Source organism: Haliaeetus albicilla, chromosome 10 (assembly GCF_947461875.1).
Source record: "Haliaeetus albicilla chromosome 10, bHalAlb1.1, whole genome shotgun sequence".
NCBI classification, from domain to species: Eukaryota; Metazoa; Chordata; class Aves; order Accipitriformes; family Accipitridae; genus Haliaeetus; species Haliaeetus albicilla.
The window spans coordinates 1,461,279-1,481,682 of NC_091492.1; the positions used below are offsets into that span (position 1 = coordinate 1,461,279).

Here is a 20,404-nt window from a genome sequence, read left to right on the forward strand (position 1 = left end):
ATGCTCAGACCCTGGGGCTGGACATGCAGCACAGGGGAAGCAGAGCAGGGCCACAGCTTCTAGCCCAGCTGGAACCAAGGAACAAAGTGATTCACTCTGCACCACTGCTGCTGGCAGGTGCTTTTATTAACAGCAAAGTTGGGGTTACCCCACACAGCCAGCACTGGCCAAGGACCCCCCTGGGGGCAGGGCTGGCCCCACCAGCACCCCAGCTTCTCCCTGCTGAGCCCCGGGGGGCCCAGGGCCCCATCTCTCCTGCCCCCAGTGCTGCATTCACCCAGCCCCAGCCTGGAGCCTGCCCAGGGCGGGTTGGGTCACATCGGTCCCCTGCCACAGCCAGGCTGTCTCTGTACCAGTGCGGGGAAGGGAATTCAATCCCGGGAAGGGATGGAGCCCACCACGATGCTGTTCCACCAAGGCAAACAGTCCTGGCTGGCGTGCGCCATGCCTCCTACCGCGGGCCAGTGCTCAGGGCTTGCCACGCTTCGCCTGGGTCTCCGTCCCTGTGCTGGCAGCAGCTGCTCGCTTGTTGCGGTGGTGGGGGAAGGTGGGCATGAGCTCCGGCTCGCAGGCTGCAGGGCAAAAACAGGGGTCAGCGGGGCCCAGAGCACCCCAGCCCTGCCCCGTGGAGGGGGGTTTACTCACGGAGGGGTTTCTCCTTGAAGTAGGAGCTCTCCAGGCAGTCTTTCGCTGTCGCCCTGTGGGGATGAGGGGACATGGCAGGCACCCCCCAAAGGCGCTGACCTGCCCACAGCTCTGGGGACAGCCCTGCCACAGGGGCAGCATGACACTGGCAGCCCCATCCACCGGCAGTTTTTCTCCCCTGCTCTGCCCATGCAGAGCTGCTGACAGCTCTTACCGCTTCTTGGGATCGTACATGAAGAGGAAGTTGAGCAGCCGCAGCCCAGCCTCCGAGAGCCAGGGGAACTTGTGCTTGAGGTTGTTGTAGGGCTGCTTCCGCAGGGTGTACTGACTCACCAGGGGCAGCTTGGAGAAACCCTGAGGGGGTTGGAGTGTGAGGCAGAGGCAGGGAGAGCAGGCAGGGCAGGCAGGTAGCAGGGGACCGCTCTCACCGGCCATATGTTTTCATTGGGCGTCCCCAGGAGCTGCACAATGAGGTCGATCTGGTGGATCTCAGAGGTGCCCGGCAGCAGCGGCTTGTGGGCCAGCAGCTCAGCAAGGATGCAGCCCACAGCCCTGCAGAGCAAAGGACATACAGGGCAGAAGAAGCCCGTCCACTGACCACCCCCCTGCCGCGGCTTTGCAGCCCCCCTCCCAGGCCCCTGCCTGGCCAGCCTCAGCCCCCTCCTGCTCTCCCCTTACCACATGTCGATGCTGGTGGTCTGGGTTGTCATCCCCAACAGCAGCTCGGGTGCTCGGTACCTGTGCAGGGGACAGCACTGTCTCAAGGGGACCATGGCAGAGCCAGCGCTAAGGAAGCCCCCACCGCACTACAAGGACTCACCCGCATCACCCTGAGCCAGCGCAGCTCAGCCCCGGGCGCTGGCCACTCACCAGAGCGTGACGACTTTGGGGGTCATCGGCTTTGGCGGCATCCCATAGGTGCGTGCCAATCCAAAATCAGCTGCAACAGAGACTCGAGATCAAGAGAGAGACAAGCTCCTCGCTCCAACTGTGTCACGGAGCGGAGGGAGAGCTGTGGGCACATCCATGGCAGAAGCCAAACTGGCAGCTGCCAGGGGCTCACCTATCTTCACGCAGCCTTTGTCAGTCATGAGCAGGTTGGACACCTTCAGATCCCTGTCAGGAAACAGAGAGCAGCTGGTCAGCACTGTCCTTCAGGCACAGCTTCCCCCATACCCATGCTTCCCCAGGGCTCACAGGCAGCTACAAAGCCCCAGGGCTGAGCCATCATGAGGAGAAGCGAATCTCATCATTCAGTGGCCTCCTTGCCCCACCAGTACTCCCACACAGAGCCACAGATTTGCCCACAGCTACTCTACACCGTGCTCCTTGCTCACAGGACACAGGTGTGGAAGGTGAAAAATCACACCACAGTTCAAGGATCAGCCAGCTCCCTCCCATCAGCCCCTTCTCCCCACATCCCCTTTCCCCCCCACCCCATGTCCATCCCATTGCTCCCACCTGTGGATAATGTAGTTCTCATGAAGGTACTGCAGGCCCTTGAGAACTTGCAGGATGATGCACTTCACCTGGAGATAGAGGACAGGAGCAACACCCCCTGTAAGAGCAGCTCCAGCCAGGCAAGCCCCCAGGGGTTAAACCCACTCAGGTGCCCTGTGGTCTGCCACATCTGTCACTGCTCTGCAGTGTGTTGGTCCCCACGTCCTCCCAGAGCAGCTAATAGGCTGTCTAGGGGTACATTTTCTCCCCACTGTTTCACCACCAGTTTGCTCCAGCCCAAAACCCAGCCTAGAAAGTCCCTGGAGCATTCTGTGAGAGCCAGCAAAGCCCAGGCTCCCCACATGGCCCAGGAATCCCAGCTCACCTAGTGCTCCCCAGCCCTGCTGAAGCCCAGCACAAGGTCCAGGGAGTCCACACCAGTGCCCACTGTGTTTTGGCTGGAATGGCAGCACCCTCTCAGGCCCAACCTTTACCTGAGCCTCTGAAAAAGGCGTCTGCATGTTCTCAAGAAGGCTGGCTAAGTCCTGCTCACAGTAGCCCATCACCAGGAAAATACTGTCATAGATAAGACATAGTCAGGAGCCTCCCCCGGGACACCTCTCCTGTGTCCCAGCACTCACAGCACAGGTCTGTGCTGTGAGAGGCAGCTCAGGGCACCGAGAAGGGTCTGAAAGGCAGAGAGGGCAGGATGAAGAGGGGAACCTCACCTCTCCAGATGGTTCCCTACAACCACCTCCTTCAGCTCCACGATGTTGGGGTGCCGAAGCTGCAGGAGCAGCGTGATCTCCCGCAGGCTGCTGATGGGCATTCCTGCAGAGAGCAACAGCTGAGCTGCGCGACTGCCTCGAGCAGCAGCCAGGGATGCTCCTGCCCGCCCAAGGAGCTGCCCCTACTACAGCTCACCCACTCCTCCATTACCATCTTTCTCATTGTCCATCCGCACCTTCTTCAATGCCACGGTCTCATCCGTCAGGGTGTCCCGGGCCCGGTCTGGAAAAGCAGCACAGGCCGCGTGCTCAGCGCCAAAAGACAAACACTGGTTCTATCGTGAGCAAGCAGGACCCCTGTACTGATGAGCCTCCTCTCAGCCTTGGTTCCCCTGACAGCACCCCCCAGCTCCAGCCCAATATGCTCCCACTGTCAGGATGTGGGCAGATAGCTGCAGCCCACCCAGGAACTGGCTCTACCCCAGGCCCGGAGAGAGCAGCCAGCACCGCACTTACACACTATGCCATAGGTGCCCTCTCCAATCCGATTCAGCTTCTCGAATTCCTTCACACTCCGGCATCTTCCCAGCTGGAACAACAGAGCCACATCACAGGTGAGAGTGCTCTCTGGGGCAGCCCTCGGAGGTTGCTCACCAACCTTCCCAGGGAAGCAGGACCTCACTGACAGCCCAAGGCCTGAAGCTGCTACACCCTTACCTCTCACCAGGCAGACCACGGTGCTGCTCTGGTGCTCACAGAGCAAACCAGCATTTCAGAAACACCGCAGGCACACCAGCTCAGCCAGTGGCTGGGACAGAGTCGGCTTCTCTGCCCCCTCCTGCCTCCAGCCCTGTGCCAGCACGCCCTCCCTGTCACCTCCCCCCTCCCACTAAGCCCCCACTGAGGACCCCCCTGTCCCCCTCACAAGCTGCTCCCAGCCAGATGTGCAGGCACCGCAGGCTGTCCAGCTCCCTTCCCAGCCCACCCCAGCAAGGGGGGGGGGGAACCTGCGTGGCTACGGGCCCAGGACAACCGACCACCCACCCCCCCCAGCAGGCCCCAGGCCCACCCACAACCCAGGGGCCTGCAGGCCTCTAGGACCCTCTCCGCCTCCCTCTCCACCCAGACACCTCCAGCAGGGCTGGGACCCCGCTCCGCTCGCTCACCCACACGGCCCCAACCCCTCACCCGGTCGGCCGCCGGCACCTCGAAGAAGCCCTCGCCCCGCAGCCGCCGCAACCGCAGCGGCTCCAGCTCCCCCTCAGCAGAACCCCCCTCCGCCATAACCGGCCCCGCGCATGCGTCGTGACACCACGCACTCGCCCCGCCCGCTACGCATGCGCCGTATCACCTCCTCCCCGCAGACCCCCGCCTCCCTCCTCAGCACTGCCCCCTAGCAACGGTTGCTAGACACGGTTCGGGCCCTATAGCAAGCGCCCTGGGAGGGTTTTATACCTGTATGGCCCCGCCCCCCCGTGACCCCGCCCCCTCTTCGCTCCCGCCCCCTCTTCGCTCCCGCCCCGCCCACGTGACCTCGCCGCCCGGCGGCGCTCTCGCGAGTACTCGGCGCGCGCACCCCGGAAGCGGGCGGTGGCAGAACCCGGAAGCGGCGGTGGGGCAGGATGGACGGTAAGGGCGGGCGGACGGTAAACGGGCTTCTGGCACGTCGTGTTGGTTTTTTTTTTGGGGGGTGGAGCTTGTTCTGCTGGGCGGGGGCACCTGGGGGCCTGCCCCGGCCCCGGTTCCCCCCCGGCCTCCGGTCCCGGCCCCGGCGTTGTCCCCGGTGCGCCATCCCTGAGGTTGTGCTCTCCTTCCCTTCCAGACACGCTCTTCCAGCTGAAGGTGAGGATAGCGGCGGGGTCCTCCGTCTCCCGTCACGTATCGCCGTTCCGGTGGCCGGTCCCGGAGGACCGGTGACGGTCACCACCTCTCCGGGAGGTGCCCGGGGAACGTTCCGCTCGCTGACTCACACCTCGCCGGGGCTTTTTCTCCCTGCGGCTCCGTAATAGAAAGAAGCTCTGACCTGCAGAGATCCGCCTTCCAGGAGGCGCAGGGGTGCCTCGGGAGCCCCGCCGATACCGGCGGCTGCGGGAAGAGGGAGCCTTTTAGCCGGGTTTGTCCTCCGGGGCCGCCGTTCCCGGGCTATTCCCGGCGCTTCGTTTCTCGGAAGCGCTGAAAATTGACTTCCCGGTTTACCGTATGCTCTGGGGGTCCTTGGAGGGGGGGGGGGGGTCCATCTCCCCCGGCCGGTATTGCTGGGTGTGGGGGGCGGCTGGGGCTCTGCTCGCCCCACGTTCCCGGTTCTGTTGCTGCCGTATCCTGGTGCTAACCCGTTGTTTTCTCTGCAGTTCACAGCGAAGCAGCTGGAGAAGCTCGCCAAAAAAGCCGAGAAAGACTCCAAGGCCGAGCAAGCCAAAGTCAAAAAGGTGGGCGGGAGCTCGCCCTGCGTGTGCGGAGGTGCTGGGACAGCTTGGCTCTGCCAGCCCTCAGCACTTGCCTCCCGTAAAGGGACTGGGGTAAAGGGCAGGTTTCCCCTCGCCTCAGGCCTCGCTGCGTCCGTCAGCTTGGCCTCCCAAGTCTTTTGAGTCCCACCCTCGGCTCTTGGATCTGCCGGATGGATGTGGTGCGCCCCTGCGATGCTGAGAGGGATTTCGTTCCCGTTCAAGGGCGTGCTCAGCGTTTTGAGGGTCACAGGAGAGGCGCTTCCTGCTGGAAACCTGTCAGGCAGAAACAGATTGCGCTTGTTTATAAATCTGTAGTGGATTCTCTGTGCAAGTGGTTGCCCTTTGCCCTTCCAGGCCCTTCAGCAGAAAAACGTGGAGTGCGCTCGTGTCTACGCAGAGAATGCTATCCGTAAGAAGAACGAGGGGCTTAACTGGCTCCGCATGTCTTCCCGGGTGGATGCGGTGGCCTCCAAGGTCCAGACAGCAGTGACGATGAAGGGGGTAAGAGCCTCAGCGTGGGCATGTGGCTTTGAGACGGGTCTGTGCCCCGCAGAGAGCGAACATTGGCTCTTCCCCTCTCGCTGCCTTGAACCACCTTGGACTTTCCTGTCCCCGAAAAAGATCCCACTAAACCTCATAGTTAGCTCAGACCCTCTCAGTCAGGTTCAGCCTCTGAAGAGCCCATCTGGGACAGCCTCACTGCCTCGTCAGGGGCTCGGATTAAATCCTTAATTGGTGGCTGCACAGAGGGAGAGGCTCGTGCCTGGAGCCTCTTGCCTCGTGGCCTGTGTGAGGGTGGTGGGCTGGGACCCGTCCCGCCAGGAGGGCTGCCTGAGGTCTTCAGTGACTGTACGTGGCTGGAGAAGGCTGCAGTCAGGCAGAGCCCGTCCTGCCTCATAGCACTGCTGTGGGCATCAGGAATACTGGCTTCTCTCTCATTGACCTGGGTTTTACTCTCAGCAGTGATGTACTTTGCTTTTGGGGAGCGGCTGTGCAGCAATCTCCTCTTGCAGGTGACGAAAAACATGGCCCAGGTAACTAAGGCTTTGGACAAGGCTCTGAGCTCCATGGACCTGCAGAAGGTGTCTGCGGTGATGGATAAATTTGAGCAGCAGGTTCAGAATTTGGACGTTCATACGTCGGTAAGTGCCAGTGGCCTTGGAGGGGTCCGGGACGGTGGGCTTCTCTGTGAACTGTAACACGCTGCCTCCTGGGAGAGAGCCAGGTCCCAGCTGTAAATCGGGCTTCCGCAGCAGTGCTCTGTTCCCCTCGGGGACTCCAGCCTCCGGTGTGGGAAACCCCCCGAGCTGTTCACACAGCTCTGTCCTCTGCGTTTGAGGGATATGAGAGACGTTGGGGAAGACGTGTCTCTGCTGCCTGACGGGGAAGGAGTTTGCCGTGCAAAGAGGCGAGCGTGGCAGACGGGGAGAAGAGGGAGGGTGGCTGTCCCCGTGTCATAGCTAGCCATTACTCAGAGGGGGTCTTTGGCAGAACCAGACCTTGCTGCCCTCCGCTGTAGCCCTGCGGTCAGGTTTGAGGCTGTTGTGGCTGAGGGGGCTGGTGGCAATGTGGGATCTGCAGCCGGTTCTTTGGGAGAAGAAACCGGGCTGGACCGGGCTGGGCCGAGCGGCTTTGCCTGCAGGGTAGGGTGACAGGTTGTCTCTGTCGCAGGTCATGGAGGACTCCATGAGCTCCGCTACCACGTTGACCACGCCGCAGGAGCAGGTGGACAGCCTCATCGTCCAGATCGCAGAGGAGAACGGCCTGGAGATTATGGACCAGCTCAACCAGCTCCCCGAGGGGGCTTCAGCAGTGGGGGAGAGCTCGGTCCGCAGCCAGGAAGACCAGCTGTCGCGGAGGTTTGTTTTCTCCTGGGTCCTTTGCCTTGTGTTTGAATCCTTCCCAGGGATCCCTCACCACTATGAAGGGAATGAGTTAGCCTGTCACGGCAGGCTAAGTGGGTGCTGAGCCCCCTCTCTCATGCTCAGGCAAGCCAAAGCCCAGCAGTCCCCTTGGTACCCTGCGCAGGCAGGCCAGGTGGCTGTTCGGGGCTGTGGGACCACTTTGGGCCTGAGGATGGGGGTGGCTTCTGGCACTCAGCAGCGAGCTCTTGTCGATGAGATGCAGAACAGTTTCCCCCTGCTCTGTGTTCGCCCTCACGCAGCTGCTGTTGCTCTGGGAATGCTTGGCGCTGACCTTCAAACAGCTCCGGGAACAGGCTGTCTCCCTGGAACTGCCCCAGGAGAAGCTGATGGGTTTCCTCTCCCTGGTCCCTCCCTGCTGTTCCCCATGCAGCCACCACCGGGATCCATCTGGGGACAGCCCCCAGGCTGCGGTGTGCTGCTCTGGGAGCTGGGGACAGCCCTGGGAGAGGGTTCAGGCGGGCTGCAGGGGCGAGGCACCCAGAAGAGAAGCCAGAAGCCCCTTCTCTGCAGTACCCCACCTGCGTTGCTGACAGATGCTCCCAAGTTAACCCCAGGCAGCTGTGGCCGTGTGCTCCAGGGCGGGATTTCTTGCACCTCTGCCCCAGGAGGGAGGTTTCTCGGCAGAGACGTTCCTTGCACACGGCTGGCTGAAGGGTCCTTCTGAGTCACGGCTGTTTCCTGCTGCTCTCACGTCAGTTCCCTCTTGTGCTCTCCCTTCCAGGTTGGCTGCCTTGCGGAATTAAGGTCTCCTGTCGCCCCTGCGGACTGCTGTCCCGCACTGGTGGTGTGGCATGTGGGGTGGAGGGGCCCGGGACTCCTTCCCCACCTCCGCTACGTCCTTGCTCTGACCCAGCGGCCAGGCGGAGTTGGCTGTCCCCTCCTCCAGCAGCACGTCCCCAGCCCTGCCTGCCTGCATTTAGACTCTTCTTTTAGGGTGTGACGGTGACGACTTTTCCCAGAGCAGGCAGTGGTCCTGGCAGGGGCTTTCTGAGCAGAGACGGCCTCTTTCTGGGCTTGAGGAACACTTTGCTGGTTCTGATTTTAGGGTTTGTTTCATTTGAGAATCGCTGCTGGTTTCTGGCAGCGTCTCACGATGCAACGTCCCACTCCTGATTTAACATGAAAGGAATCCTTCTGGAGGCGGGTTGCGGTGTCTTTTGGGGTGCTGCTTGCCTGACTCTCCTCTGTGTGTAGCACAGTTCTGTTACCTGTTTTAGACTGGGTCTCCTAGCTGCGGGCTGTGTTTTCCTCAGGGCCCGCATCAAGGAGCTGTTTACAAGGAGCAGGGAGATCCCCACAGGCAGCGGTTTGGGAAGGGCTGTTTTCCCGGCTGTGGTGTTTCTGGGAAGGTTAGTGCCTTGCAGGAAGGGGAGGTTACGCTGTGGCATCTCTTCCCTCACAGTGACCTTCCCTAGCTGTAGCTGGGAGTCCTCCTTGCAGACTTCACCTTGCTGATCGCTAGCTCCTTGTCCTGCCTGGCCAAACCTCCCTGGAGCACTGTACCACAAAGTGACCTTTGAAACGCTCGTCCTGCCCTGCGCAAGCCCATGTGTGTGTGTGTATAAATCCACGTGTTCCCCATCTCCAGCTGCTGTGGTCTGGAAATGGTTATGCAGGCCCTGACCTCCCATGTGGATCAGTCCCTGCCTCTTGTCCAGCAGCTGGGAGCGGATTGCAGTGGCTTCCACTCCCAGGCTCGCAGCTGTGGTGGCCACAGCCTTGTCCCCAGATGTCCCCCAGCTGGATGGGTGTGACAGTAAATGCTAAACCATCCTGAGAGCGTGTCTCCCTGCACTGGCTGTGGCTTGTCCCCTGGATATCTGCTGCCGGTTTCCTTTCCGCTGTCCCCACCTTGCCATATCTGCTCCGTGCTGCTGCTCGCAGAGCGTGTAACCTGGCTGGATGAGAGGGGGCTGCTTCCTGCGTCCCCTCTCCTCTTGCTGCTCGCGGGGAAACGCGGCTGCTCAGCGTTCGGAGCCTTCCCCTGGGGCTGAAGTCTTCTGTGCCCCTTGTCCTCTGCGACTCCCAGGCACCACCGAGGTGCTGGATTGATGGGAAGCTTGCCGGGAAGGAAATGTTAGTTTCCTTTGGCTCTCACGAGGAGGAACTTTAACCACAGGCTGTAAATGAGGGCCATGCAGCTGCCAGGTCTGGCGATGCTGAGCTGTGCTTCATGTAGCCAGGAGCGGGCAGCTGGTCCCGCTGCAGCGGGGCAGCTCTGATTCATCGCTTTTCAAGGGAATTCTAAGGCAGGCATGCACAGCTGCTGCTTTGGGCTGTGCTGAGAGGGCGGAAGGGAAGCGTGGGGGAGAGCGGGAGGCAGCTCCTACCCACTCCCAGCACTGGCTGATGTTTCCAGGCTGCTGCGCACCACCCAGGGCACCCAGCCTGTCTGTGTGGACGTGGGGCAGGACTTGCTGCGGGCCAGGGGCCATCTCCACAGCACTTGCAACGCAAACACTTTTCATTGTTTTCATTATTTCTTCTGAGTTCAGTGGCCTTGGCAGCGTGTGTCTAGTGACCGACAGAGCCTTCTTCCCCGATGCGTGCAGCCGTGGGGGTGCGGGGTGGTGGCTGAGGAGGAGGAGGAGGTGGCTTTGGGCTATGAAGTCATTTGTGCATGTTGGAGCGTTGGATCTTGTGCCACTTCACCATGGGCTGGGCAGAAAGCAGAATCCCCCCTGGAGACTTGTGCACACACCCTGGAGTGGGTGCCATGCATGGGTGCCACCGATGGGGCTGGGGGGTACCCTGGGAGCCCCTGCCCCTGGAAATGCTCCTTTTTTCAATGTGATGTTTCTCTGTGGTTTCATTTGTGTGTTTTTTAAAGCTTGTCTCATTTGCCTTTTCTTTTTCTTCTTCTCAAACCCCTGTTGATTACCTTCTGCTATTTTAAATAAACAATCCCTGAACATCCATTGTGGTGTGTCTGGGGGCTCTGAGGCGAAGAGGGGGTCCGTGGTCCCCTCTGCCTGTGGCACAGCGTGATGGCCGTGCCCCGTCCCCTGCCTGGGACAGAGGACCTGGTGCTGAGGGGCTGCCTTGGATGGGGCTGAGGTGAGGAGGAGGAAGGGGTCTTGCTCCCGCAGCCTCCCTGCCTCCTCTTGCCCACTCTCTTGCTCTCCGCGCTGGGGTCACCATCTCTGGGGGTGCCGGAGGGGAAGGGGTCCTGACGAGTCCCCTGTGCCACCCCTGCAGGGACCAGATCCCTTCGTGTAGCCAAGCTGGGGGGGAAACAGGGCTGAGCAGGTGCTGTCATGGCCCCGGCGCAGCTGACACCAGCTCGCCGGCTTGAGTCGAGCTCCTTTTCCCCAGCGTGGTTTTCAGGCTGCCAGGCTCCCTGTGCTCTTCTCCACACTGTACCCTGGCCCTTGTGGGGAGAAGGCTGGGCTCCCCGAGGGGGAGATCCCTGGCTCGTAACCCCATGGAAGGAGCCCTGGTGCTTTCCACCCCAGTCCTGCCCTTGGCACCCACCAACAGCAGCTTCACCACCGGGGAAGGTGGCTGTGGCCCGCTGTGGTTGCCATCCTGGTGGGGACCGGGCACATCCCTTCCCCGTGCCGGGCTGGCAGACAGGACCCTGTGCCTTCGCCAATTTGCGAATGCCACAGGAAGATGGCTCTCCTTCTCCTGCCTGTTTTCCCGGTGCCCAAAGCCGCCTCCGCTCCAAAGACAGGCTGTTCCCAAATGTGAGAGGAAATTGCTAAGAAGATAATTGAGTAGCCAATTAATTAGCTAATGATTAATGTAAGCATCCTGCGGAGGCAGGCCTACAGCCACCCTGGCCGTGTGTTGCAGCGATGTGTCACTCCCGGTGCGGTGACAGCTTCCCAGTGCCCTGGGCTGGGTGCCCACCAGTCCCCTACGCCTCTGCTCTGCCGGAGCCAGGGGCACGCAGCCGCAGTGGCCGGCAGGGTGCCGGCGTGGCCAGTGACGTGCCGGGGTGGCTCATCGCCTTCAGCCAAGAGCAGGGCAACGGGGCTGGGGCTGGCAGTCCTCGCAGGGTCCCGGCACGGACACGTGCTGCCGGCGGTGCTGGAAGCACGGCTTTATTTTGCTCGCGGGGCTGGCGTGCAGGCGGGGAGGGGTGGGAGGGTTGGGCCCAGCCCGGCTGCCAGCGGGCCAGCTGCCGGTATCCTGCCGGGCACGGTGCTGGGGCTGCGGTGGGAGCCGATGCCGGGTGTTAGGAGAGCAGAGAGTGGAGCAGGGCCAGCGCCAGCGCCAGGGCTCCCGGCGGGAGCCAGGCTGTGCCGGCACCATTGGTGTACCCGTAGCGGGTCCTGCACGTCCCCTCCAGCTCCTCGAAGGCGATGGGCTTCTCGTGGGCAGCCGTCCCTTGCAGGGTCCTCTTCACCTGCGATGGGGGACGGGGTGGGCTCCCGCAGCGAGGGGCAGTCCCCGTGCCCCACACAGCCTCCTGTCACGTCGCACGTCCCCGTGCCCCCCTTCATCCCCTGCCCTGCGTGCCCCTGTGCTACCCCATGTCCCCGTACATCCCCAAGTGCCATACGTCCCGATGTCCCGCTTGTCTCTGCCGTTCCCGTGCCCCGTACCTCCCCGTGCCCTGCTCACCTCCTCCACCTTCCTGAAGACCCGGAGCAGGTTTTCAGCCAGGGCCGCCCTCACCTCTGCCTCCGTCCAGTTCCTTGCCAGCAGCTCGGCCACCAGCGCGGGGTACGTGGAGACGTCCTCCAGGCCGGTGGGGAGCCTGCGCCAACCCGCAGCTCGCAGCCGTGCCGGGGGCAGCCGAGACCGGCGGCACCCACCTATGGCACCCCCAGCCGCCTGTGCAGGGCACGGGCGAGACCCCCACCGCCACGGCAAGTCCCCACAGCTGGGGACGTGCTGTCCGGTCCCATCAGCGTGCCTGTCACCCTCTTTACCTTGTGACGCCGTCGTAGTCCCCGCCGAAGCCGACGGACTGGGCACCGGCCACTTTCTTCACGTGGTCCATATGGTCTGCGGGTACGGAGGGGCTGGGGTGAGTGGGGCGGTGGGGGGACACTGCCACCCCCCCACCCACCCGGGCATCCGCCTCACCTGCGACGTCGGCCAGCGTGGCCATGTCACTGCACGTCACGTACTCGTTGTAGAAGTTGATCATCACCAGGCTGCCCGTGGAGGCCTGGGGGAAAGGTGGCCCTGAGTCTTGCGGCCCCCTCCCCGCCACCGCCGGCCCACCCCTCCCTGTCCGTGGCCGTGCCCCGGCGCTCACCACCATCCTTAGCACGTCATCGGGCACGTTGCGGCGGTGCGGGCAGAGGCTGTAGGCGGACGAGTGGCTGAAGATGACGGGGGCTTTGGAGAGGCTGAGCACAACCTTCATCGTCTCCACCGAGACGTGGGCCAGGTCCACGATCATGCCCAGGCGGTTCATCTCCTCCAGCACTGTCTGCGGGGACAGGGACGGGGATGGGAACAGAGCTGGGGCCAGTGAGGGGTGCACGAGGGGCCGTGGCAGACCTGCATGGAGGGGGGACACACTGTGCACCCGCTGCTTGGCTTAATAAGCCAGCATGGGGCTGGTGGGTGCCAGCCCCACGTCCGTCCGTCCCCAGCTGCTGCTCCCAGGCACGGCTGCCGACGCTGTCCCCACTCACCTTCCCGAAGGGCGAGAGGCCGTGGTGCAGGGGCGGCTCGTCCCCGGTGTCCACCAGCCAGTTGTCAGCCCTGCGGAACGGGGGAGAGCATCAGGGCGGACCCCCAGCCACATGCCCCTGCTCGGCCACACGACCTGTGTCCCCCCCCCCGCTGATGCTGCCCCTGTCACCCCATCCCTGTCCCCCACCGGGGGCTGCTACCAAGGGGTGTTGCAGCTGTGGGTGAGGGTCATGTAGCGGACGCCCAGACGGTAGAAGGTGCGCAGGACGCCCAGGCTGCTGTCGATGGAGTGGCCGCCCTCCACCCCGATGAGACTGGCCACCTTCTTGCTCTGGAAAGCCTGCTGGATGCCTGCGGGAGGGTGGGGGACATCAGCTGGGGTAGGCACCGGGGCACCCGCATCCCCCGGGGCACTGGCATCCCGTCCCCGTGCCCGCTCACCGGCGCTGTCGACGACGCAGGCGAAGGTCTCGGGGTAGAGCTCACACATGCGGTGCACTACGTCGATCTGCTCCAGCGTGCGCTTCACCGTGTCCTTGTTCTGCGTGTCGCAGGGTACGTACACCGACCAGAACTGCCCGTGACGGCACTCGGTGAGCACCGGGAGCCCGGCCCTGTGCCTGCTGCCGCCTGCCCTGGTACCCCTGCCCACCCCGGTGCCCTCCCTGGTGCCCCTGCCCATCCTGGTGCCCCCCGGTGCCCCTGACCGCCTCGCCATCCCACCTGCCCGCCCACGTGCCCTCTGTGCAGTTTGGGGATGTTGGTGTGGGTGCCGTTCAGCAGCATGAGGTTGGCTTCTGGCAGCCCCAGCTGGTTGTTGAACTTCTTGAGGAGCTGCCAGGGCAGGTCGTTGTGCCTGGGCAGGGGAAGGAGCAGGAGTGAGGGGCTGTCTGGTCGCCTCTCCTTCCGTCTGTCCAGCCAGCCTGCCCATCTCCCTGTCTGCCCACCCATTCCCCACTCATCTGGCCAGCATTCCATCCATCCATCCACCCACCCACCGGTCCATCTGCCCACCCATCTGTGCCCTCTGCCAAAAGCCACCCAAGCGGCTCCATCCGGGAGCTGGGGACAGGTCACTCCCAGGGGACAACCCCACATGGGACCCCCTTTTGCCGGCCAGCAGGGAGCCGGAGGGAGGCTGGGGACCCTTCTGTGCACCCTTCCACCCACCATCCCCACTCAGCGCTCACACCCGGGGGAGCCAGCCTGGCATCCCTATGACAGGGACATCACCGTCACCACTGCGGGGATGTAGGAACATCATGGCCACATGGTGTCCCGCACCCAGCGGTATCGCTGGGGAAGTGCTGGGAGCCAGACACACGGGCGGGCTCCCACTTCTCCCCTCCTCTGTCACCGGTCCCCACATCCTCTGGCTCTCCCTGCTCCGCGCCCCTTTCCACTGCCACGGCACAGGGCTGGTGCCACGGGGGACGCCCGCGGAGGACCCAAGCCCCCTGAGGATCCCGGCACAAGACTGGGAACATCCCTTAGGACACAACCCCGTGGACCCGTTTGCCCCAAGTAGGGACTTCCCCTGGGGCAAACTCGCCCCCGGCTTCCCGGCACCCTGCCCGCTCCCGGCTGGGCTGCACCACTGGGGATCCCCTCGGCCGCACAGCCCCGGGGGGCCTGGCACGGGGATCCCCCCCAGCAAGGAGAGGGCTGTCCCCAGTGGGGTTTTCTGGCCAGGGTTTTTTCTCAGGGTGCCGAGAGCCACAGCCCTGCCGCAGCAGCCAGCCAGGCAGGCACGACGGCGGTGGCAGGCACGACGGCGGTGCCATGCAACCTTTGCTCACCCATCAATGACTGGCGTGGTCGTCATGATGCGCTCGGCCTCTTCCCGGTGATGCTGCCCGGTGCAGGGCAGGAGCAGGCACAGCACCAGCGCCAGCGCCAGCACGCTGCCGCCCGGCATCTTCACCCACTCGGTGCCGCTGAGGGACGAGCCGGGGCGACCTGCCGCCGCCGCCGCCGTGAGCCTTCTGAGCACACGCACCGGGACAGCTGCCCCGGCTCACCGTCCGTCCCCTCCCGTCGTAAATAAATAACCAGGAGCCGCAGCCGTAACCCCACCCTGCGTGCCCTGTGCCCTGGCCGTGGTGGTGCCCGGGTACCGGGACGGCATGGCGGCGGCCTCCCCCAGCCCGGCCCCGGGTGGCAGGGCTGCACTGGGGCCTCTCCGCATAGCTGCGGTGACAGTCCCAGCCCCTCTAATGCAGCCCAGATTTTTTTTTGCTGGGAAAGCGCCGGTCCCATCCCCGCTTTGGCCTCCCCAGCGCTGGCACCCGCCGGCACCCCCGGCCAAGCGCTGGCACCCGCCGGCACCCCTGGCTGGATGCTGGCATCGCCGGCATCCCCGCTGCCGATGGCCAGGGCCCAGCACCCCTGTCCCTCACTCACCCCGGTCCTGGGATGCTCGGGCAGCTGCTGCCTGCAACGCCTGGGAAATGTTTTCCGGCTTGCGTGCCGACGGCGGGGCTGGGACGGGCTCCGGCCACCCCAGAGCCACCCCCTGACATGGCGTCGGGCGCTGGGGAGTGGCCGAGTGCCAGTGCACCCTGTGGCTTTGTGGCGAAGCCGTCTCGCCGTGGAAGAAGGGCTGGGGGGCAGCAGCCGGAGCGGCGCGACCCCGGCGTGGGATTGCTGACGGTGCCGCATGGGTGCCGGGTTCCCCCCGCCCCTGTCCCGCGGTCCTGATGCAGCATCGTGTGTGGGGAAACTGAGGCACCCGCTGGTCCTGTGGCCCAGCGCCCACGGTGCGGGGGGACCCCAGCTGGCTCCTGCGCAGGGGCCGGCGGTGGCCGCGGTGTCGTGAGCGGCAAGAAGCATCGTGAGGCTGCTGGGAATGGCACAGAGCCACGTGCAGAGAGCCAGCCCTGCTCCTCGTCCCAGGGTGTGCTGGGATGTGAATCCCTTCCTCCGGCACAGTGCCGGCTGTGGGGAGCCCAGCTGTGGGGCACGCGGGCTGGCACCCCCAGGGTCACCACGGGCTGCCGTGGCCGGCGAGGGTCCCAGCACCCTTCCCACCACTAGGCAAGCGGGGTGCCCCTGCCCGCCCCCCCGGCTCTCCTGGCTGTGGCAGTGGGTCTGGCTGTGCGGGACCCCCGTCCCATCCCGTCCTGTCCCACGGGTGTCCCCAGCCCGGGGCTATCCCGCAGCCCCCCTGCCCCGCAGCAGCGCTCTCCCGGCGATGGCCCCAGCAGGAATGTGCCAGGGGGGCCCAGCCTCCCGCCCGCCGGGACGCCTTCCTCTTTTGCAGCTATTTAAGACCGGTCGCCAGCGCGTCCCTCGCAGTGGCCGGGCCATGGATCGGATGGAGGTGACCGAGACCTTTGCCGGCATCTCCCTGCCCGGCCACCTCCACACCCAGGAGTCCCTCGGCTTCGCCGTCACCTTCCCCTTCCGTCCCACCGACGTGGTCATCGCCACCTACCCCAAATCAGGTGAGGGTCGGTGGGGCGAGGGGGCAGGTGGGGGGGGGGGCGAGGAGGGTGCTGGCCAGGGTTGGGGGACGGGGAAGGGACTGGGGGGCAGGGGGTGTCGGTGGGACCGGGGACCCCCAGGCTGGAGGGGTGGGGGGGCACGGGCAGGCTCTACCACGCGGCCCTTGGCTTGCCGGCAGGACCGGGAGCTGCCTGCGTGGCTGGGAGGGGGTTGGACTCGGGGCCAGCTCTTTCCCGCGCAGGGTCCCCCCCCCGGCCCCCGCAGCCCGGTGGCCACCGGCCCCTCTGGGCACAGCGCAGGGGACCCCCGGCCCCAGCCATCGGCTCCCACCCCCCCAGAAGCCCGGCACTGTGGGTGGGGGGCAGCTGCCCCCACACCCTCCCCAGCCCCATCCTGTCCCCAACCCCGGACTGGTGTGACTGACTGGTGGGGGCTCTGGGGGTCCCAGACGGCACTGCCAGGCCAGCTGCTGCCCCGTGCCATGCTCTGCAGTGCCAATCCACGCCACGCCATGCTGAGCTGTGCCGATCTGTGCCGCGCCACCCTGTGCCGTACGATGGCACGCTGTGCTGCGCTGTGCCCTGCTGTGCTGTGCCACGCTGTGCCATGGGGTACTGTGCCATGCGGTGCTGAGCTACGCCATGCCATACAGCGCTGCGTTGTACCACGCCATGCCATGCTCTGCCCTTCTGTGCTGAGAAACACCATGCCATGGCAAGCTGTGCCATGCCGTGCCACGCCATGCCATGGTGTGCCACGGTGAGCCGTGCTGTGCCGTTCCACGCTTTGCCATTCCACGCTGTGCCACGCCATGCCATGGTGCGCCGTGGTGAGCCATGCCATGCCATTCCACGCTTTGCCCTGCCACACTTTGCCATGCCATGCCGTGCCGTGCCATGCCGTGCCACGTGGTGCCCGGCGCAGGGCTGGCGCTGCCCTGACGCCCGCTTCCCCAGGCACCACCTGGATGCAGGAGATCCTGACGCTGCTGTTCAGCCGCGGGGACGTCCTGCCGGCCAAAACCATCCCCAACTGGGAGCGGGCACCGTGGCTGGAGCAGATCTACTTCAGGGAGGCATTGCAGGATACGGCCGCCCGCCGGCTCATCACCACCCACCTGCCTGCCCGCGTCCTGGCCCCTGCCCTGCAGCAGAGCAAGGCCAAGGTGAGGGCGGGGGGGGGCCGGGATGGTCTGGGGGTTCCCCACAGGGGTATCTTGTGCCCATGGGGCTTCCCGCAGCCAGGGTGATTGCCGGGGGCTTTCTGAGCGGGGCAGAGCGGAATTCCCCCCCCGGCCGTGGGGCTGATGCCACCCCCCCCCCCCCAGGTGATCTACGTGGCTAGGAACCCCAAGGATGTCGCTGTCTCCTTCTACCACTTCCACCGCCTGGCCAAGTTCCTGCCTGACCCCGGCTCCTTCGACACCTTCCTCACACGGTTCCTCGAGGGCACAGGTAAGGGCTGGGGGGGTCCCTGGGCTCCCGGGACTCGGCCACGGGGCCCCTCCGTCACCCCCCCATGTCCCCCCCCCAGTGCACTACGGCTCCTGGTTTGACCACGTCAAGGGCTGGCTGGCCCAGCGGCAGCTCCTGGACATCTTCTACGTCACCTACGAGGAGCTCCACCAGGTGAGCGCCGGTGCGTGTCCCCGTCCCCGTCCCCACCGGCTGCCCCGGGGCTGACCGTCCCCTCCGGCGCAGGACCTGCGCGGCACGGCGCAGCGGCTCAGCGCCTTCCTGGGCTGCCCGCTGGGACCGGAGACGCTGGGAGCCCTGGAGCAGCACTGCAGCTTCGCCACCATGCGGGACAACGCCATGGTCAACTACTCCCTCATTCCCACCGAGATCATGGACCACAGCCAGGGATGCTTCATGAGGAAAGGTGATGGGGGGGACACGGGGTGCGGGGGGATGCGGGGGGGGTGCTGGCCCCGGCTGCAGCCTCCCTGTCACCCCGTCCCCTCCGTCCCGCAGGCGTGGTGGGGGATTGGCGCGACCACTTCTCCCCCCTGCAAAACGCCCTCTTCAACCGCCTCTACCAGGAGGAGATGGGCGACTTGGAGCTGCCCGCGCGCTGGCCCATGGCTTGAGGGTCCGAGGAGCCGGGGGGGCCGGTGGCACTCGGCTCTGCCATTGCACAATGCAACTGACCCCCCCCCCCGCCTGCCGAGCCCCACTGCGGGGGGGGCACCCTGCATGGGGTGCAACTTTTACACCCCTGTGCATCACCCCGGGGGTTGGGGCTGCAGTGGGGCTGGGGTTTGGGGGGACACACATGCCGGCTGCATGACAATCCCCCCGCCCCAGGGGACAAGGGGACTTTTCCGGTAACACATTGCAGGCATCCTCATGGCCTTCCTTCCCCTGGGGTGGGGGCACATGGCCGTGACCCCCCTTTCCGCCCAGCCCGCCCTGCAGAAATAAATATTTATTGCTGTTTGCAGCCAGGCAGCGTGTTCTCACGGGCGTGGGACGGGAAGCGGCGTGCTGACGGCGCCAGCGGTGGGAAACACTCGGCATTATCGGGGGCCGGATCGGGGTGGGGACCCATTCCCGGGGACCTTATCTGTGTTTGGGGGCAATGGCCGGGTGGGCAGCACAGGAGGCCGTGGCGGGCTGCCAGGCCCCGCGGCGGGGTCACGGCACAGCTGCACGGTGCCGGTGTTTGCCAGCGGAGCTCGCGCCACAGCGCTGGCTCCTTCAGCAGCACCCAGGGCTGCCAGGCCCCTGCCGTCCTCCCAGGGCCCCCCCATCCCTACCCCACTGCATCGTCTGCAACGCCCTCCAGATACCCTCTGTCCCCCGCCCCCCGATGCCCCCTGCACCCCAATGCCCCCCGCCCTGACCCGGTGCACCCCTCATGATGCTTTGGGGGGTGCTGCGGTGCCCTGACCAGCCTGGCTGGATGCCCCCCCATGCCCATCTCCCCTCCTGGGGTGTTTGCACCCAGGGGCTTGCCCCACCCTGGCCCCCCCCCCCCAGCATCCTGGGGTGCCCCAGGCGAGCAGCACCCCCAGCCCCTGTCCTGCCACTCTCCGAAGAATTGCTGCATCAAGCCGCTTGGGAAGCACAGGCACCACCAATAATTAACCGCTGGCTTAATTAACCGGCCTCCACCAGGACAGTGTGGCACAGTGCCGGGGTGTGGTGGGGGAGAGGGCTCAGCCCTGGCACGAACAGCACCCCTCAACAGCGCCCAACCGAGCCCTGCCGCCACTCCCTGGCCCTGCTGCACCGCCGGCGGGTGCAGCCTGGCTGGGTGACACCAGGACCCCCCAGCCCCGTGGGGTCCCCCTGCACCCACCGGTGGGGCACCCACCCAGCCAGCCCCACAGATGGGGGTGCTGGGGCAGACCCCTGCCCGCGCCGAGGGCCGGCTGCCGCCGCAGCCTCGTCAGGCGCCGGGTTTCTATGGCGACGTCTATTATCCTGCTTTATAGCAGATGAATCAGGAGCTATAAATACGCGGGTTGATCGGGGTGGTGCGGGCAGCGCGCTCTGCCTGCATGCAGGAGTGCCGGCAGCGGGCAGCGCCAGAAGGTCGCGGCGGTTCAGCGTGGCCATCCCAGTGGACGGGTGAGTGGCTGCCCGGACCGGGACAGGCTGGCACCCCTGTGCTGGCACCCAGGGTGATGGCGGCATCCCTGGTCCCGCAGCCCGGCTTGGTGGCACCCGCCTGGCAGGGTCTTGGGTGGCCCTTGCCCCGTGACGGCTGCCCCGGGCCCCAGTTTCAGTCCCTGTGGTGGCTTTGGGTGACACCCCGCTCCGGTGGACATCACTGCCCCAGGAGCATCTGCCGGCACCGGGACGGCAACACACAGCGGGTGAAGGACACGCGGCACACTGTCACACAGCGCACGGCAGTAGACAGCTGGCACCCGGTGAACAGCACCCGGCGTTTGGTGCAGCAAGTAGCGCGCAGTGCTTGGCGCGCTGCGCACGGCAGCGGTGTGGCACAGCGCCCGGCGTGCAGTACACGGCACATGGCACAGCATGGCACATGGCACAGTGCATGGCATGCAGCATATACCACATAGCACACAGCACGTGGCACATGGTGCATGGCATACGGTACACAGCACACGGCACAGTACATAGCATATGGCACACGGTATGTGGCACATGGTACACGGCACAGTACATAGTACACGGCACACAGTATGTGGCACATGGTA

The 20,404-nt window shown here is 65.0% G+C and overlaps 4 protein-coding genes across 5 annotated transcripts; 2 read left to right on the forward strand and 2 right to left on the reverse strand.

The window, feature by feature from the left end:
- Positions 1 to 108: 108 nt before the first annotated feature.
- CDK10 (cyclin dependent kinase 10) lies at positions 109 to 4,413 on the reverse strand. Of its 2 annotated transcripts, none has more exons than XM_069793244.1 (13): positions 4,390 to 4,413; positions 3,330 to 3,402; positions 3,025 to 3,096; positions 2,814 to 2,916; positions 2,580 to 2,661; positions 2,107 to 2,174; positions 1,709 to 1,761; positions 1,516 to 1,585; positions 1,324 to 1,383; positions 1,074 to 1,197; positions 860 to 999; positions 646 to 698; positions 109 to 572 (listed from the first exon to the last, which is right to left on the reverse strand). In XM_069793244.1, the coding sequence occupies exons 3-13, from the start codon at positions 3,041 to 3,043 to the stop codon at positions 469 to 471; spliced, it is 876 nt and encodes a 291-aa protein (XP_069649345.1). In that variant the 5' UTR covers positions 3,044 to 3,096; positions 3,330 to 3,402; positions 4,390 to 4,413; the 3' UTR covers positions 109 to 468. The 2 variants fall into 2 exon arrangements, with proteins under 2 accessions (XP_069649345.1, XP_069649343.1); XM_069793242.1 differs by lacking the exon at positions 4,390 to 4,413 and adding an exon at positions 4,002 to 4,155.
- Positions 4,328 to 10,100, forward strand: CHMP1A (charged multivesicular body protein 1A). The gene is made up of 7 exons (XM_069793245.1): positions 4,328 to 4,442; positions 4,636 to 4,655; positions 5,162 to 5,239; positions 5,612 to 5,758; positions 6,271 to 6,399; positions 6,929 to 7,116; positions 7,904 to 10,100. Exons 1-7 carry the CDS (start codon positions 4,436 to 4,438, stop codon positions 7,923 to 7,925), a joined length of 591 nt encoding a protein of 196 aa, XP_069649346.1. The 5' UTR covers positions 4,328 to 4,435; the 3' UTR covers positions 7,926 to 10,100.
- Positions 10,101 to 10,897: 797 nt separating this feature from the next.
- On the reverse strand, positions 10,898 to 15,307 carry DPEP1 (dipeptidase 1). The gene is made up of 11 exons (XM_069793246.1): positions 15,187 to 15,307; positions 14,583 to 14,742; positions 13,507 to 13,639; positions 13,225 to 13,357; positions 12,984 to 13,134; positions 12,783 to 12,852; positions 12,398 to 12,574; positions 12,223 to 12,307; positions 12,066 to 12,141; positions 11,755 to 11,890; positions 10,898 to 11,536 (listed from the first exon to the last, which is right to left on the reverse strand). The coding sequence occupies exons 2-11, from the start codon at positions 14,699 to 14,701 to the stop codon at positions 11,366 to 11,368; spliced, it is 1,251 nt and encodes a 416-aa protein (XP_069649347.1). The 5' UTR covers positions 14,702 to 14,742; positions 15,187 to 15,307; the 3' UTR covers positions 10,898 to 11,365.
- A 583-nt stretch (positions 15,308 to 15,890) lies between these two features.
- LOC138687209 (sulfotransferase 2B1-like) lies at positions 15,891 to 18,672 on the forward strand. The gene is made up of 6 exons (XM_069793247.1): positions 15,891 to 16,229; positions 17,187 to 17,395; positions 17,558 to 17,684; positions 17,764 to 17,858; positions 17,931 to 18,111; positions 18,204 to 18,672. The coding sequence occupies exons 1-6, from the start codon at positions 15,977 to 15,979 to the stop codon at positions 18,317 to 18,319; spliced, it is 981 nt and encodes a 326-aa protein (XP_069649348.1). The 5' UTR covers positions 15,891 to 15,976; the 3' UTR covers positions 18,320 to 18,672.
- The last annotated feature ends 1,732 nt before the right edge of the window (positions 18,673 to 20,404 follow it).

Excerpts from the sequence above, each read along its gene's own strand:
- LOC138687209 (XM_069793247.1), top strand. The coding sequence starts at position 15,977 with ATGGCCCCAGCAGGAATGTGCCAGGGGGGCCCAGCCTCCCGCCCGCCG. Across the intron at positions 16,230-17,186 it reads CGCCACCTACCCCAAATCAG|GCACCACCTGGATGCAGGAG; the intron begins GTGAGGGTCGGT and ends CCGCTTCCCCAG. Across the intron at positions 17,685-17,763 it reads ACGGTTCCTCGAGGGCACAG|TGCACTACGGCTCCTGGTTT; the intron begins GTAAGGGCTGGG and ends TCCCCCCCCCAG.
- CDK10 (XM_069793242.1), bottom strand. The coding sequence starts at position 4,097 with ATGGCGGAGGGGGGTTCTGCTGAGGGGGAGCTGGAGCCGCTGCGGTTG. Across the intron at positions 1,586-1,708 it reads CAAAGGCTGCGTGAAGATAG|CTGATTTTGGATTGGCACGC; the intron begins GTGAGCCCCTGG and ends TCTCTGTTGCAG. Across the intron at positions 1,384-1,515 it reads CCCAAAGTCGTCACGCTCTG|GTACCGAGCACCCGAGCTGC; the intron begins GTGAGTGGCCAG and ends TCCCCTGCACAG.
- DPEP1 (XM_069793246.1), bottom strand. The coding sequence starts at position 14,701 with ATGCCGGGCGGCAGCGTGCTGGCGCTGGCGCTGGTGCTGTGCCTGCTC. Across the intron at positions 13,358-13,506 it reads GAGGGCACGTGGGCGGGCAG|TTCTGGTCGGTGTACGTACC; the intron begins GTGGGATGGCGA and ends CGTCACGGGCAG. Across the intron at positions 13,135-13,224 it reads CTGCGTCGTCGACAGCGCCG|GCATCCAGCAGGCTTTCCAG; the intron begins GTGAGCGGGCAC and ends ACCCTCCCGCAG.
- CHMP1A (XM_069793245.1), top strand. Across the intron at positions 4,656-5,161 it reads ACACGCTCTTCCAGCTGAAG|TTCACAGCGAAGCAGCTGGA; the intron begins GTGAGGATAGCG and ends TTTTCTCTGCAG. Across the intron at positions 5,759-6,270 it reads CAGCAGTGACGATGAAGGGG|GTGACGAAAAACATGGCCCA; the intron begins GTAAGAGCCTCA and ends CTCCTCTTGCAG.